This window comes from Marmota monax, unplaced genomic scaffold, assembly GCF_021218885.2.
Source record: "Marmota monax isolate L192 unplaced genomic scaffold, Marmota_monax_Labrador192_F-V1.1 WCK01_AAM20220418_F8-fsc00020, whole genome shotgun sequence".
NCBI classification, from domain to species: Eukaryota; Metazoa; Chordata; class Mammalia; order Rodentia; family Sciuridae; genus Marmota; species Marmota monax.
The window spans coordinates 17,951,040-17,967,938 of record NW_026692912.1 but is presented as its reverse complement, the minus strand read 5'-3'; the positions used below and the strand labels follow the sequence as shown (position 1 = coordinate 17,967,938).

The following is a 16,899-nucleotide window of genomic DNA, read 5'->3' as shown; positions in this document are numbered from 1 at the left end:
CTGGCCTCCGAGGGGATGAAACCATGGGACCTGACCGCCCGGGGAAGCTCTTAGCTGGGTGACTTTGGGCGAGTCACTTGATCTCTTAAGTCTCCTCTGAGGCTGGGGACTGATGATGTCCCTTGTCAGGAGTCACAAGACAGAGCACAGACCTGGCACACAACTGGTGTTCCATAAATTCTGACTTAAAAAACAACTCAGGAACAATGGGACAAGATGGCCATACTTCCCTTGTCCCCACAGACCAAGAGGGAAGGGCCTCAGCAGCTAATGGCCCTGGGCCCCAGTGAGCCTTCCACCTCTGCTCCTTCCCTCCCTCCCTCCTTCCTTCCTGCCCTCCTTCCCTCCCTCCCTCCTTCCTTCCTGCCCTCCTTCCATCCCTCCTTCCTTCCTTTTCTTGAGTGGTGCCGGGGGTTGAGCTCAGTGCCTCACACAAGCTAGGCCTCTCCAGCCCCATGTCTGCTTCTTTTGCAGTCATGATTTTGTCCTTGAAGTTCTTTCATTTCCAAATGTGTGGGGATTTCCTTGTTACTTTTTTTTTTTTTTAACTTATTTCTAGATTGAGTGAATTTGGTCACACCACTCAGCATGACCTCACGTTGCTCTGCGGCTCAGTGTGTGGACACCTTCTATGAATGTCGCATTCTCCTTCGTGGAGGTGTGGGCTGCGGGGTTCCAGATGGAATCATTGGTCAGTTTTCTTGATTTGTCATCTAGATTCTCACTAACTTTTTTCCTGCCTTTTCTATCAATTACTGAGGAACATATGTGATAATCTCCCATTACCTTTGCAAAATTTGTCTGGTTTTCCTTGCATTTATTTCAATCTGTGTTTTATGTTTTGAAGTTACTTACTTAGGTACATATAATTTAAAAAATTGTTCATTTTCCTGACAAATCAAACCTCTTGGGGCTGGGATGTGGCTCAAGTGGTAGCGTGCTCGCCTGGCATGCGTGCAGCCCGGGTTCGATCCTCAGCACCACATACAAACAACGATGTTGTGTCTGCCGAAAAAAACTAAAAAATACATATTAAAAAAATTCTCTCTCTCTCTTTAAAAAAAAAAACAAATCAAACCTCTTGTCACTAAAAAATATTTTTCTTTCTAGGAATGATTTTAGCCTTAAAATCTATTTCGTGTCAGGTGCAGTGGCACACATCTGGAATCCCAGTTACTTAGGAGGTTGAGGCAGGAGGATGGCAAGTTCAAGACCAGCCTGGGCAATTTAGTGAGATTTGGTCCTCAAAATAAACTTTTTATTTATTAATTTTTATTATTTATTTTTGGTGCTTGTTTTTGAATCCAGGGATACACTGAGCTACATCCTAGCCCTTTATATATATTTATTTTTTTTTATTTTGAGAAACAGTCTTGCTAAATTGTTTAGGACTTTACTAAATTGATGAGGTTGGCCTTGAACTTTCCATCCTCTTATCTCAAACTCTGAAGTCCCTGGGATTACAGACATGCACAACTACACTTGCTTAAAATAGAAATTTTAAAAAGGGCTGAGGCTATAGCATGCTCGCCTGGCATGGTGAGGCCTGGGGATCAATCTCCAGTAAGGTGGGCAGGGTATTTGTTTGCTATTGATAAAGCTATAGTGATTTTCTTTTGGTTGTTTTCTGCAAGCTATATTTTTTCCACCTTTTTTTTTAATCTTTCTGATCATTTGGTTATAAATGTATCTCTTAATTGTATCATCAAGTCCACTGACACTTAAGGACTAGTGTCTAAGTTTATCATCTTCTTCTCCTCTTTTTTTTTTTTTGTGTGTGTGTATGTTTATGTGGGGGGGGGGACCAGATATTGAACCCAGCACTTAACCACTATTTTTAAACCTTATTTTGACAGCAGTCTCTCTAAATTGCTCAGGCCAACCTTGAACTCGAACTTCTCCTGCCTCAGCCTCCCAGGCATGTGCCACCATGCCCAACTCAATTTATGCTTTTAGTCTAAACTTTTTGATGGTTAGTTCTGGACTCTTACTCTACTTTTTGTGTGCTAGGATCGAGCCCAAGCCTCACGCCAGCCAGGCAAGCACTCTGCCACCGAGCTATACCCAATTTTCTTTTTTTCTTTGTTTCATCCCCTATTCTGACATATCCTCAGAAAAAAAATCATTTTTTTACAAAGTGAATGTCATTTAATGTCTTTTGTGATCATAAAAGTTACACATGTATAACTTAATAAACACTAGACAGTAATAATGGTAGAAAGAAAATAGTAAAAATCACTTCATATCCTGCTCAGTAAAGATGTGGACATTATGGGGTACATATTTAGACCTGTCTGGGGACAAGGGTGACGTTTCCCATGTTCCCAGTTGTATCTGTGGGATCTGTTTGGATTTCCAAAACTCAGTTTCCCTAGCTCTGACAGGCCTTTCGGTGGGGGTGATAATTAGTGTCATGTGTCAACTTAGCCTGACTATCACACCCACTTATTTGATCAAACTCTAATCCAGTGTTGCTATAAAGGTATTTTGTACACGTGGTTAAATCGGCATTTACAGCTGACTTTAAGATTACCCAGGATGTGTGGGTGAGTGGGTTTCCTCCAGTTGAAGGACTTAGGAGCAAAAACCAGGTCAGAGAAGACATTCTGCTCCCCACCCCCGCCTTCCCTATAAACTTCAGACCTGTCAGCCCCCCCTCGAAATAATAACTCTATCTGTCTGTACCTCTCTCTCTCTCTCTCTCTCTCTCTCTCTCTCTCCATCATCTGTCTAATATTCCCTATCCAGGACCAAGGGGTGACAGGGCAGGTCTCATCTCTGCTGCTGGAGGGAGATCCAAGGTCACCCGGGAGCCAGAAGCCAGGCCTAGTCTCCCAAGCCAGTGCTCTTGCCATAGATAAGGCACTGAACAAGGTCACCTGATGCCAGGCCACCTGCCTTGGAGCCTCCATGGGAGGCCGAGCACACATTGAGTGTCTCCTGATCTAGGGTAGGAGTCACAGGGCCACCTCACAGGGTCGTTTTTCCATTCTCCATGCAAGTAGAGCTTAGCTTTGTTTAGGGCACACAGTAAGTGCAGACTATTGGAGCTATTAATAAAAGTCTGTGTAATGCATTTCACCAGAGCACAAAGTCGGGCTGTGAGCCAGCTCCCCACAGGGCTCCTGTGGCTGGAGGCCACAGTCCTGGTGCTGGGAAGGGAGCCAGGCTCCTGGGAGCACTGCAGACCTGGAGTCTGGGCCTAATGAGGGACATCAGCTGACCTTGACACCAGCTGAGCAGAGAAAGGTCCCAGGGTAAGTCTCAGCAAAAGTTAGCAGGGTGTGGGGTGGGGGGCCCCAGAAGGGCCCCAGTGGCATCCTCGCCCACAGGGGCCCCTCTACAGAGCCACTGGCACCAGGACCATGTCCATCCCTCAGCTGAGAAATCTGCTGCCCCACTCAGGACCCCAGGGAAGCAGCTCCAGTCTGCTGAGCCTCCAAGGGAGCTGAGGGAGCCCAAGAGGGGAAGCAGAGATGCCCCGCGAGCCAGGGTTACAGTTACCACCCTCTGCCACCTGCCCATGCCTCAGGTGCAGGCAGGTGGCTCTGTGACCAGCTCCTCCCAGCCTGGCCAGGCTTCCAGAGTCTCACTACAGTCCCGTCATTCCATGTGTTCTTTGAGTCATCCACTGCATCCCGGGTCCCATCTGAAGATGGAGAAAGTGTGGCTCAGAGGGGAGGGACGCGCCTGAGCTCATGGCCAGATGGGACCCTGCCCTGTCCCACCCGCCAGCTCAGATTCCAGGATGCCCCACCCGCCCCGCCCCACCCAGGGCCTTGGCAGGCTGCCCCTGCTAGTCGCCAGCCCACCACAGACCCTCCCAGCCTCTTCCTCTGCTGAGCTCCATGGCTGGCATCAGAAGAGCACCGCTGGGTTCGATTCCCAGTGCAAACAAGAAGAGGGCAACCCTGTGCTCATCACATGCCACTTACAAAGGCCCTGCCAGCTCCTCGGGGCTCCTGGTGGCCCTGGCTCTTCAAGTTGTTCCATGGCGTGACTTTGCTTCTCTTCACAAATTTAATCCTTTAAACTTCTCAGCCAGTTTTCCCTGAGCATGAGCTCCCAGGGGGCTTTGGGACAATAAGAAGGATTGTTAATGATTTGTCAGACGCTCACTAATCGTCAAGCACTGTGCTAAGTGCTTTCCGCACATCACCTCTCTGATTCCTCAGGGCTCTGAGGTGGGCCTGGTGTCAGATGAAGACACTGAGGCCAGGGCTTTGAGCAGGGGACTGTGCACACTGGCAAAGTAATAGTAACCCAGCCCACGTGCGCACTGCTGCTCCAAGCCCACGTGCACACTGGGTCACTTAATGCTCACACGTGGCTGCAAGTCTGCCCCATTCTCCTTGTTCCAGAGGTGGGAAGCTAAATTTCAGAGGACAAGAGATGCCCAAGGCCCCTGGAGCTGGGCCTGGGAAGTAATTGGGTCTGGGGTGTAAATTAGGGTCTGATTTCAAAGCCCCCACTCAGGTCTGTGGACTCCAAGAGGCAGAGGTGGAATTTGAACACAGGACCCACTGCAGCCAGGCCCGGCTCTCCCCCAGCTTCTCTCATGGGGCGAGGAAGAGCCAAGCCCAGGCCCCAGACCGTGGGATGGCTCCGGCACATTAGGGGCAGAAACCGCAGCTGGGAAGCTGGCCAGCTTCCAGGGGTCTCGGCTCAGCCCTCAGTCCGAGGAAGTGGCTTTGGCCAGGACCCCTGAGGGGGTGGGGGGCTCCCCAGGGGCGGCACTGGGCCAGGCCTGAGGCTGAGTGCCGTGCAAGGAGTGGTTTCCCTACCACCAGCTGCCAGGTTCTTACTCTTCCAATAATTTTTGCAGATGAGCCTTGCAACCACTTTCAACAAAAATTTCTCAAACATAAAATTCAGAAGCATATGTTCAGATACTATCTCTTTCTATGTAACCTCCATGCTTTCTGGAAGCTACTGTTAAATGTGCATCTTCCAAGTCAGCTTTGAAAGGAAACATGGAATGAAGCCTGCTGTGAAGGTGGGCTTAAGAACCTGGGCCCCAGGCTTGAGAGGCCTATTTGACCAGCTGTGTGTCCCCAAACAAGTGACTCCACCTCTCTGAGCCTCAGTGTCCTCGTGTGCAAAGTGAAAGTAATATGAATTTCTCCTTCTAGAACCTGAACATGAAGCCCTGAGGACATGCCTGGGAGGCAGGTTGTCCCTGGGTAGGGCACTCTTGGTACCATCAGGACTGAGGAAGAAGCCAAAAGACCCATGTGCCCAAGTCAATTGTGGCTTTGCATCAGGCCAGCTGCGAGGTGCTGAGCCATATTCTGGTGACCAACCCATTTTCCTTGAGGGATGGTCCTCTCTCTGAGTCCTCAGCCTAAACTGGGCCTTGCTTCCTTCCATTTCCTGGTGCTGAGGCAATGCCCAGCTGGCAGTGCCCCACCCAGGCTGCCCTGGGACCGTGTGTCAGCATCTGTCACCAGTGCATGCAGCTGGCAGGCCTGCAGCACCGGACATTACTGTGCCAGGCCCTGGGAGCCAGAGTCCTCTGATCCCAAGAGGCAGGATATGGAAGAGGTGGAGGCCGGAGTAGGGCTCAGCCTCTACCTCCAGGCCCACGTCGTGGGGGGTGTCCCCTCTGTGTGTTTCATATCATGATGACGCCAAGAGCATGAAGTAGAATTCCCCCTTTTCTGCCCTCATCCTACTGCGGTGATGACATCTTCTTCTACCTTTCCTGTTGGCGGGAATCCAGGGGTTGTCCTCTGTTCCTTTGTTCCCACGGCTCAAGAACTCCCAGGTCTTTTGACTCCACCGTTAACCTCTCTGGAGTCCTCCACCTGCCGGGTCCTCACAGCCCCTCCCAGGCCCCCTGCCCTGAGCTCTGACCTAGGCATTGACTCTCCCTCAGCCTCCAGCCTGCCCTCCTCCTGCAGGCACCTGGTCCATCCATGACTTGATCCTGCTGAAAACTTGCTTTGGCCCCATCCGGACCCCCAGCCTCAGCTGGGGATCCTCCACTCAGCAGTGAGTGGCCAGCGAGCGAATGGGCGACTAGACAAACATCTCCTGGCACAGGAGTGACTGCCCTGGCAAAGCTTGTAGATCCCAAGACTTTATTAAAAGACCCAGATGTTTCAATCCTCCAAATTCCTGCTTTGGAAGAAAAAAGAAAAGTAAAACATAAACACCAGTATTGTTTTCTCGTGAAGATTCACCTTTTTTACTTTGCTTTTAATCCTGAGCCCAGCACAGCCTTTTGGGTCTTTGTAACAAACTTGAGCTTATCCTGGAAGGAGGAGGAGGGGACCTCAAACTCCAAGAGGGAGCTCCTGCTGGAGGTCAGGGAGGGAGGAAGAAAGAAAGGGAAAGAAGAAATTCCTAGCACCCCATGGGTTCTTCCACATCTCAAATAATCCCAAATGGATGTTTTTCTTCATTGAAAAAAAAAAAGGCTTTGTTTTTGTAAAAATGTCACAACCCCTTATAAGTGATGCTCGTCACATCATTGAAAAAGTTTAAACCAGCAAAGAGGACAAAGAGGAAAAGAAGATGACTCCACACGGCACCGCCCAGCTGCTTGTGTGAGTGTATTCATGTGCATGGTGTGTGCTACCCTTGAAAAAATCTCACCACCCAAGAAGGCGATGTCGTCTGCCACACCTGGCCTCCGCCTCTGCAGCTCCAACCCCCAAACCATTCTCTGGTGATTCACGCACCTGGACAATACCTGTTTACTGGGGCTGAGGATGTAGCCCATGGTAGAGCACTCCCTATAGGCGACATAGAGCCTAGGTAGAGAGAACCCTGGTCTCCATCCCCAGCACAGAAAAGGAGGAGGAGGAAGAGGGAGAGGAAGGCGCAGGAGAAGGGTGTGTGTGATGTTTAGTTGCAACTGCAGCCAGAGCTGCCGGGGGTGCTCCTTCTTGAGGAAGCTAGAGGGAACTTTCTGAAGAGGTGACAGTTGGTCTGAAGGAAGAAGACGCATAAACTGGAGAGGTAGAGAAACTGCATGCCCAGCAGAGGGCAAGGCCAGTGGGCAGGAAATTCTGATGTGGCCACCATGACAGACTACCAGTTCCCCTTCCTCCACATGGAGACTTGATTTTTATTCTAGTGTCTCCCCTCCCCAAATTCACTAATTTACTAGTTTACTCACGTTTCCCCTGGAGAATCTAAGCTCATGATGGTAGCCTCGTCTCCTTGCTAGTGGTTTTGGTGAGGGGATGGGTGAGCGAATGTGACCTGGTCTGATAAGAAAAGGAAGGAACCAGAAAGGTCTGCAGAGAGACTTCTGGGAAGCACCAGCCAATTGCTTTTCTGCATCCAGATACCAATGGTGAGGTTGTGATATCCAGATTGTCACAGCCATCTTGAACCCCTGAGGATGAGGCCAACAGGTTACGGTGACCGAACAAAAAGAGAGCAAAAATCTGGGCTCTTACTGGTGTCAAAGAGCCTTTGAAAAAGGCTACTCACGAGGCTGAGGCAGGAGGATCACAAGTTTGAGGCCAGCTTCATCAATTTAGAGAGGTCCCATCTCAAAATAAAAAATAAAAGGGCTGGGGATGAAGCTTAGTGATAAAGTGCCGCTGAGTTCAATCCCCAGTAGAGAGAGAGAGAGAGAGATTATGAATGGGGACAGAGCTCCAACCCCCAAACCATTCTCTGGTGATTTCTTTGGCAATATCCAGCAAAAGCTTACTTTTCTTTTGTTGGCACCACCTGAGTCCTCATCTTGTCCCCACCCCTGGCAGAGTCAGAGCTCATAGTAGATGTTTGTGAAATGGAAAGATGGACAGATCTGATTGTCTGTAGGAGAACAGCAAGAGTTGGGGGTGAGGGGCTTGCGGAGGTAACCCTACTGGCCTCCTGCTGGGCCTCCTGCATGGACAAGAACCATGTGGACACAGCGGTACCTGGAAGCTTTCAGGCCCTCAGGAGAGTGGCCAGGGTAAGTTCCCCTCTGCGGCAGTCCAGGATGAACTGCGCAGGTGCAGCTGGGGTGAGCAGGATGGCAGCATCACCAAGCTGCACTCCAGGGCTCACTGGGAGTTTCCCTCCAGGTTGTTCAACTTGCTGGTGGCACTGAGTGAGGTCCCTGGGCTGTGGCCCTGTCTTGATCCGACCTTGGGAGTGTGGGCACAGGGTTTGGGTCTGACTTCGTAAGCTGCCCCTGGAGCTCAGGTAAGGTGCATGGTGCCTCGTCTTCCTGAGTGTCCCCCATATTCCCATTCTCCAAGTTTTTTCACAACCACAATCTCATTTCCATCTCACAACGTTCCTGGAAGATGGAGGTTGTCATTCCCATCTGACAGATGTGGAAAGTGGCTTCAGACTTAAGCAGGGGGTGGGTGGCAGAATCAGGATTTAAACTGAGATTGATAAAATCCCTGGCTTAAACAAAAGACCTGGGAACTTGACTTTTGAATCACTCTCGTCTAATCCACTCTGGTGCTAAGCCAGAAGGAAGGAAGGCTCTGGCCCCGGGGTGGGGGTCAGGGAAGACTGGGTTGGGGGGAGGCTCTGCACAGATGGTGAGGGGTGGAGGCCTTTTGCTAGGGAAGAGAATAAGGTTTCTGTCCTTGCACAGTTGGAATGAGAGCCCTGGAGCCAAGCAGCTAGGGCCAGGGCCGGGCCAGCCAACCTTTGGCACGTGAAATGCCACCCCGTGCTCATGGCAGATAATTCTGGGTGATAATTCACCCTGCCAGCACGCACCAGTTCTGAAAGCCCCCTCTGTTCTGCCTCACTGGGTCCCTGTAGGAATGTCAGAGGTCGCAGGCTGGCCTTGGACGTAGGCAGAGATCAGGCTGGTTGGAAGGGAGGGGCAGCGTCTGGGTACTGCCTGGGCCAGAGGGAGCCTTTGTGTTCTGCGCCTCAGGAGCACCCCAGCCATGCAGACACCCTACTGCAGAGAGATAGCTGACCCCCACCCCTGCCAGGGCTTGCTTTCTCTGCTTCTCCAAGGGCCGCCTGGATGCGGCCTGTCATCTGACTCGCCTCCCCTTTTTCAGCTTTTTATGACAAGGGCCTCCAGGTCCACCCCACCATGCCGTCTCCAGGCCAGCGCAGGGCATTCTTCAGGGCAGCAGGCTGGGGTCTCCATCCCAGGGTCTCCACCCAGGATGCCTGGCATACTCTCCTGGGGAGATCTTAACACCCACCACATCCCAGTCCTTGTTCCCCACAACTCTGGAGTACTGGTCTGGGTGGCACCTGGGCATCAGCATCTTTTAAAACTCCCCAGGGATTCTGAAGTGAGGTGACAGGAGGTGGGGTCAGGAGCCACTGGTGAGAAGCCTTGAGAAAGTGGTGGCACAGCTCACCACCACCAGCTTGTGACCTTGAACATGGGACATAGCAGTGTGTTCCTTAGTTTTCTCGTTTGTGAAATGTGGGCAGCAACAGTTCTCACTGGTTACTGGGAGGGTTCCGGGAGATAGCACTGTAGATTCCACAGCGTGCTGGGCCAGAGCCCAGCTCTGCTCCCATGGTGCAGTTCCCACGGATGGTCCCTATTATTTCTCTCTTTCCCACCCTGGCCAAGGGCAGATTGTAGGGCCTTGAAGTCCCAGGGAGAAAATCTCAAGGGCAAAGAGATCCCTTTCAAGGACCACACCATCAGTGGTGACCAGAGGCAGCTCCTTCTGCTCTGACATGGAAACTGGTTGGGGTGGTGGCTCATTGGTCCCCAGGGAGGGATTCCTGTGATTCTACACCCAGGGCCCCAGGGGTCTCTGCTCTTACAGCACCAAGAACACCCTGGGCTGATAGCTGCTTCCCACCTCCCAGAGAGCTTTCAAGGGCCGTGAGGAGACATTTCAGCCTGGCACTCCTGCGCCTCCCACGTGGAAGGGAGCAGTCAAGGTGGACGGTCCATGGTGCGTGACTTGAAGACCTGCAGGGCAGTGGCAGAGCCTCCCTCTGAGCGAGGAGTGGACTGGTCACGGCTGTAGCAGCAGCCTCTGCTCCCTGGCACTCCCATGCCAGCTTCATGACATTGCCCTGGCCTCCTGGCTGCTCTTCTGCTCTCCTGGACCAAGCTGACAAGTCAGGGAAAGGCCCGGGCAGCCCGGACCCACCCAGCTCTGCGGCCCTGGCTATATCACCAGAGTGGCCTCAAACTCTGAATCAGGGTTCAAAGCCACAAGCTGCCTCGCCCAGCCCCACGATGGTCTTATTGTCACAGACAAGGGAAATGCCACAGCTTTCCTTGCTGGGCATGTCACCATTGCAGACCAGGGTGGGGTCTTAGGCAGGCGTTTCCCCCGGAGGTGGGTTTTCATATTTCTCTCTGATCTCCTGTCTTAGCTGTCTGAAGCTGCCTTTTAGAGATTTCCAGGTGGAACCTGACTTCTGGGCGGCTTCAACAAATAAATGAAAGAAGGGTGGCTCAGCCAGTGGCCACAACCTCAGTGCCAAGGGTGGCTTGCTCAGGACACCCGAAGAACCTGCCCATGCTAAGGCAGGTCACTCTGATTGCAGACGTTCACTGGGACTCCTAGGCACTGGCGTAGTGAGGGACAAGCTCTGTTCTGACAGAACCCAAGCAAGTTGGCTCATGGGACCGGGCTAATTTCAGACTCGCCCTAAGTGACAATCTCCCTGAGGAGTAGGAACCTGAAAGTCACAAAGGAGGCAGCTATGTGAGAAAGCCCTGCTAGCTGGAAACTTGGACCAGAGACGGTGGGCAGTGGACAGAGGGAAGTGGACAGCACTGGGGGCCGGTGACAGGCCTGAGGGGAAAGGCCAGGTCCACTTACCCTAAGCCCAACCATGTTTGGCTTGCATGGGACCAGGGTCAACCCTGGGTGGGGTGAAAAGCAGGGTGAGAGGGGCATGGTCCCAGAAGCCCTTGCTCTGAAGCCGTGGTGCTCTTCCTGGTAGGTCTGTCCTGTGGAGAGCCGGAGACCTGTTATTGCTAAGGTCCGCAGCGGCAGGGCCCCCTCCCGGGTGACAGGGGCTGGGGAGAGAAGCCCTGGCCGAGTGTGTCCATGTGTCTGTGTATCTGCAGGAGGATGTGTTGGTGTGAGTCTGTGTCGCTCATCAGTGGTTCGAGACAGCTCTGGGTGGTACCTCAGCCACCACGCCAAGGGCCACTGAGTCATAGGGGAGAGGGCCCTTCCCTCCAACTCCACCCTCCAGTTACTTGAGGACGATTCATGCCCTCCTGCTGCTGTTTGCTGTCCCCTTTAGCTTTACACCCCTCCACATTTGCAGATCTTTTTTTTTCCCCCAGTGTGTGGCCCTTGTCCACACTAAGCAAGCCCTTGACTGCTGAGCCACATGCCCAGCCCCATAATAATCTTCTTCTTCTTCTTTTTTTTTTTTTGGTACTGGGGATTGACTCCAGGGGCACTTAACCACTGAGCCACATCCCCAGCCCTTTTTTATATTTTATTTAGAGACAGGGTCTCTCTGAGTTGCTTAGCACCTTGCTAAGTTGCCGAGGCTGGCTTTTGAACTCATGATCCTCCTGCCTCAGCCTCCTGAGCTCCTGGGTTTGCCATAAGCTTCCTTTTCTTTTTTTTTTTTTTTTTTTTTTTTAACAAAGGGAGGTCACTGGGCCTGGAGGTTAGCAGGCACAGTGCAGACCAGAAGGTAACAGTGCCATTTGATTTCGACAAAGCATCCCTGATTGTGGTCATTGTGTATTTGTGGTCACTGATACTGACTTTCTTTTTATAATTGTAATGTAAACTTCCTCCCTTAAAAAAATTGTTGTGTTTCGTTTGGCTGACCACTTATAAAGCTTCCTTTGGAAATAAAATTATTTTAGTAAGCAGAATGGAATCATCTGAAGAGAAACAGTGTCATCCTGCAGATGGGAAAAAGAGATGACGAAAATTGTGGGGAGGGTACCCAAGAGACAGAAGTTTGGGAAACGTAGGCTTAAGAGCTTTCCAAGGCTCCTCTCAAATTTCCCGGGAAGTACTTCCTTTTGTTCTTAGCTCTCTCTCAGCTCTACATCCTGACCCAGAAGCTTGTGGAAACAGCAGTTCTCTTTCTGCAGCCCTCACATGAAGCTGGGGACAGTGACTGGGTGGCCGGGTCTGCCCACCTTTAATGATGGCACACCTTACTTCTCCCGGAGAGGGTCTAGTTTTTAGCCAGAGTTGAATTCTGTGTAGCTCATCGTTCTTGTTAGATCCTAGGACCCATGGAGCAGTAAGGCCACTTTGTACAGCAAATGAAAAACTTTAAGAAAGTTATTAAATGTGTTATGATAAAGATACAGACCATAGCATTTATTGTTTATTGATTGATTGATTTGGTGCTGGGGCTGGAACCCAGGGCCTCGAACAGGCCAGGCAAGCCCTTTGCCCCTGAGCCATGCCCCAGCTCTAGACCACGGTATTTAGTTAAGACTTTTAAATTAAGCTTTCAATGATGGATTTTATTTACACATGGGCCACCTTGATGCAAAAAATGTATTGTGGCAACTTACAAAAATATATAAAATACAATAGAATAAAAATAAAAAGATCAAGGCAAAGGAGCAAGCGGAAAGCTAGAATGGAGTGAGTCCAGCAGGAGACTCAGTACAGTTGTTAAAAATGATCTCAGATTTGACATTGAGCTTCCAGCAGCCACAACCAAGAAGAGAACATACTAGTTACAAGATTCTTAACAACGGTTAATTGGGAGTTTTGGTTTAAAAATCGACCTGGTTCAAATCTTGCCTCTCTACCTGTTAGGAACCCTGAGCTGACTACCTAACCTCTCTGAACCTGAGGCTCATCACCTGTAAAGGGGGAAACGATGCCACCCTGGGGGATCTTGGGTGGGTGAGTGACAATACATGTCAAGGTGCCTTCCAGCTCTCGGAGGGGACTGTGGGGGTCTTCTGCTGCCCTCTGTCCTCACTAAGCTGCATGTCCTCAGCTGTATGAGGAGTTAATGTCCCTCCCCATGGGCAAAGAATTTGCCCAAGCTTGTAGCATGGAAGAGGGGAGGCTGGGTTCCAGACCTGGGCTTCTACTATTTCCCATCTCTGACAGCCACGCAGTGCTGTGTCCTTCTGAAACCACAGCTGTCTCCAATGGAGCAAAAGGTGCTCTGGAACACACGGGCTTTCAGGCACTCTCATATCCGCCTGGAAAATTGCCTGACTTCCCCTTCTTTGCTGCTCCAAGGCGGAGGCATCTTCCCTCCTCCCCAGAGTCCGAAGATTAAATTCAAGACCTGGGGACCCGGGGGCCTGGGGACCTGGTGGGCCTGGGGGTGTGGCCTAGTGATAGAGAATTTACATAGCAAGTGCCAGGCCCCCGTTCCACCCCCAGCACGAGGGGAAAAAAATAATGATAAGGCCTGGAAATCTCTAGGGAGGAATCCAAGGCAGCAGCCAGAACTCCTTCACGCATCACGTTGTTCCGAAACATGAGACCGATTCCTTTGGCTTCACAGCCAAGGTCAGTAAGAAACGGTGGCCCTCCCTGGACCAGGCCCTTCCTTGTTTGAAGTACTTGTTGCCAAATGTAATAAAACCCAAGATGGATTTAAAAAAATAGCTGACAGGGTCAGGTTTCCTTTAGAGCCTACAAGTTGGCAGATACGGGCTGGTGCCAGTTCCCCACGACACACATCCTTCCCCACCTTCAATCACAGACAGGAAAAAATCCATTTAGAATCCATCTTAAAATTGCCTTTTCTCTGCCAATTTAAATTCAACTTTGCTCCAGACACGACTCGCTTGGCATGCAAGGTTCTGTACAAGCTGGCCCCAATCCCCTTCTTGTGGCTCCCCTCCTGGCCACACTGGATAAGAGCAATGACCACTGCTTCTGGAGCTGCCATTAAAGTGGCCACAGGTGGCAAAGAAAACGTTCTGAAACCCCAAGTCTGCCACAGGCTAAGCTACTGTGTGACTTCAGTGTCCTTGCTTATAAAATGGTCACATTCAGAGTATTTATCTTCCACTGTGTCAGGAGGACAGTACCTGTGGGTGGCACTGTTTTATCACCTGACTCTGAACACTGAACCTCCCCTCAGCTGCCCATGTGACAGTCTCTGGACTCCTACGTGACCATCTGTAAATGAGGAAAAGAGCTGTCCTTAGCACATAAAGCACATACAAGGGCCTTGAAAATGGAAAGGGCCCGGTGCATATTTGGGGACCGTGACCAGCATCATGTCCCTTGGAGAACAAGGCTGCTTGTCCTTTAAGTTTTCAAAACCAGCCCTCTCGAATGCTCCCTTGTCTCAGACTAATGAAGAAATGGGGCCTGTACTCACATGGCTGGGCTATGACATCACAAACACAGCCTTGTAAAACCCACACCCAGGGCCAAGGGAAAGGCCAGGCCCCGCAGCCCCCTGAAGAGGCTAAGTTGGGTGGGGGAGGCTAGATGTATCCTCCTCTATGAGTCAGACCTGGCCTGGTTGGGTGTCATTGTCCCTCTAGATTCCAGGGTGAATTTTAGCTTAAGCAAATCAATATCACCTGACAATGGTGGGAGAAATGTTCTCCGAACAAAATGCACTTCCTCGCCCTCTTGGCCGGGCGGCTGAACTCCCTAACAGGGCAACTGGGTGTTCAAATCTACAGAAATGCAGGGAGCTGGCAGGTGGGCTCAGGGAAGGGAGCAGGTCCAGGGGCAGTAGGGATTGGCAATGGGTACCTTCAAAGGTGCTAGGTGGCTTGGGTGCCGCCGATTACCTTTCCAGGCAGAGCTGCTCTGAGCCAGGAGAAAAAGGGTATAGACAAAGCCCTTCTGGAAGGAGACTGGCTGTGTGTGCCTCGAAGCCATCTTCTAAGCCTTTGGGGGCCTATTTTCTTTTTGACTAAAAAGGGAATTTCTTTAAGTGGCTAGGGAGGAGTCCAAGGCAGCTTCCTTTAGAGCTTCTTTTCAGCTCTAAAGTTACTGTCTGAAGGAATGAGCATCAGGTTTAAAGGTCTTGTCATTTAAAGGTCTGGGCTGCCCGGGTCTGAGACTCTGGGAAGCCTCCAGAAGCACCAGACCCAGTGGCCCACCTGGGAATCCTCAGCCCCAAATCCTGGGCTCGAGGCAGCCCTGGCACCAATATTTTGAAGCCAGGAAAAGCTCGCTGCTCAGACCTGCGTGCCCCAGCAGTGATCAGGCCAAGACTGACCAGGAAGAGGGACCCGCGCCATCCTGGACCAGCCACCTGGGCTGAGGGCCTTACTCATGGCAGACCTGGGGGTATCCCTGAGTGTGTATAGGTTGTGGCTTTGAAGGCCCAGAGAGAAAGAACCCTAGTCCCCACAGGAAAGGCCAGGAAGGGGACCCAAGGCCTAAGCCAGTGCTTTGGGTGGACAGGGCTCGGCCAGCTGCCTGGGGCCTTCCCAGCTGCTGCAGAAACACAAGCTGCTGCTGAAGAACAAGGGCGAATAGGAGTGAGGGCAGGAGGGAGGGGCCTCCGGACAGCGGCCAGGATTTTCTCTTGGGGCGTGGTTTCTGCTCAGTGGCTAGGTGACGTGGAGGTTCGGAATGTGGCTGGACAGAGGGTGGGGTGAGGTAGGGGGGCTGGCCAAAGGCAAGAAGCAAAGACATTGGCCCAGGGACCCAAAGCCCAAGGCCACCAATAGCTCAACCAGAACAAGGGCCGGGGGTGGAACACCAGTGCATTGGCCCCAAAAGCCTCTCTGGCTTTGCGTGGGAAGGGAGGCTGGGAGGACAGGGGAGATAAGGGGAGAGGGCTGGAGGTGGGGGAGAGCTTGGTGAAATCACCTCTTCTGCAAAATAACAGGAACACAGGAACACAGCCTGCCTGATCCCAACTGGGCTGCTATCTCTCTGGGCCTCATTCTCCTCATCTGTAAAATGGGCTTGATGACCTCGACCTCCAAGGGCGGCGACGGGAGGATGGAAAGGCTAAGTGCTTGTCAACCTCCTGGCACGTGCTGTGCACAAAGAAGAGAGTGTACTGGCTGGGTGCTGAGGAGGTGCTCTCCTGGCTGCTACCACAGGCCCAGCCCCCAGCCCCGGATGCTCCAAGAAATACTTGCTGACCGTGGGTTGCAGGAACTGCTGGGGGAGTCCCCGTGCCCACTGTGGCCTCTCCTGTGAACACAGGTCCCTGCTCAGACCACAAAGTGGAGGGTGTAGGTGAGTTGGTGGCCATTGTCCCAGGCGTAGAGCACCCGCTCCTTGGGGTTGTAGTCGATCTGGGTGGTGTAGGCGTGCTCGTTGAGGAAGGGCAGCTGCGGCCGAGCGTCGGTGCCCGTGTGGGTGTCGAAAGCGTAGGCCACCTGGCCTTGGTGCTGGTTGTAGGTGTCCACAGCATATAGGACCCCGCACACCAGGAAGCAGTTCCCGTAGGAATTCCGACGCAGCCGCGTCTTCCACGTGGTCTCCCGGTGCACAGAGAGGTCGCTGGGATCCAGGCGGCTCAGCACGATCACCTCGTCCTGAGCCTCGTCGAGGTCGTCCACGGCGGGGTAGATCACCCACAGGCCGCTCTCGTCCACGGCAAAGTCGATGTCCGAGTGGCCGCGCCACTTCCAGGGTGTGGTGTCCTCGTACACCACGTCGGGCAGCAGCGCCCAGGAGGCCACGAAGCGCTGGCGCAAGTCGTACTTGATGATGTTCTTGGTGAAAGCGCGGTTGTAGTAGAAGGCGCCCTGGTACACCACGTGGCCAGTGCCGATCCAGTTGTAGGGCAGCTTGTACATGTTACTCCAGCGGCCTGCACAGTGGAGGGCCACGGTCACACCAGAGCCTCCTGGACGACCCCCAGCCCACTGTGCACCCCGAGAGATCAGCAAGGGCTCGGAAGTGTGGGCAAAGCACTTAGTACGCAGAGTGTACCATGTGCCTGGGCCTGGACCCAGCATCCCATGCCATCACCACGGGGCCATGAGGAGGTGCTGACGCCGTCCCTGTGCCGACGAGGACACAGGCTCAGAGGGTCCCTAGCCGTGGAATGGCTCACCCTGCAGAGTGATGCCAGTCCAGGGCCTCTGCC

General features: G+C 52.2%; 1 protein-coding gene across 3 annotated transcripts in view; it reads right to left on the bottom strand.

The window, feature by feature from the left end:
* Positions 1-12,346: 12,346 nt before the first annotated feature.
* The window catches only part of Olfml2a (olfactomedin like 2A), a 31,201-nt gene continuing 26,648 nt past the window's right edge, over positions 12,347-16,899 (bottom strand). For all 3 annotated transcript variants that reach the window (XM_046451857.2, XM_058581733.1, XM_046451858.2), the window contains one exon: positions 12,347-16,620. In XM_046451857.2, coding sequence (XP_046307813.1) covers positions 16,016-16,620 — 605 coding nt within the window. In that variant the 3' untranslated portion in view covers positions 12,347-16,015. The remainder of the gene's footprint in view (positions 16,621-16,899) is intronic.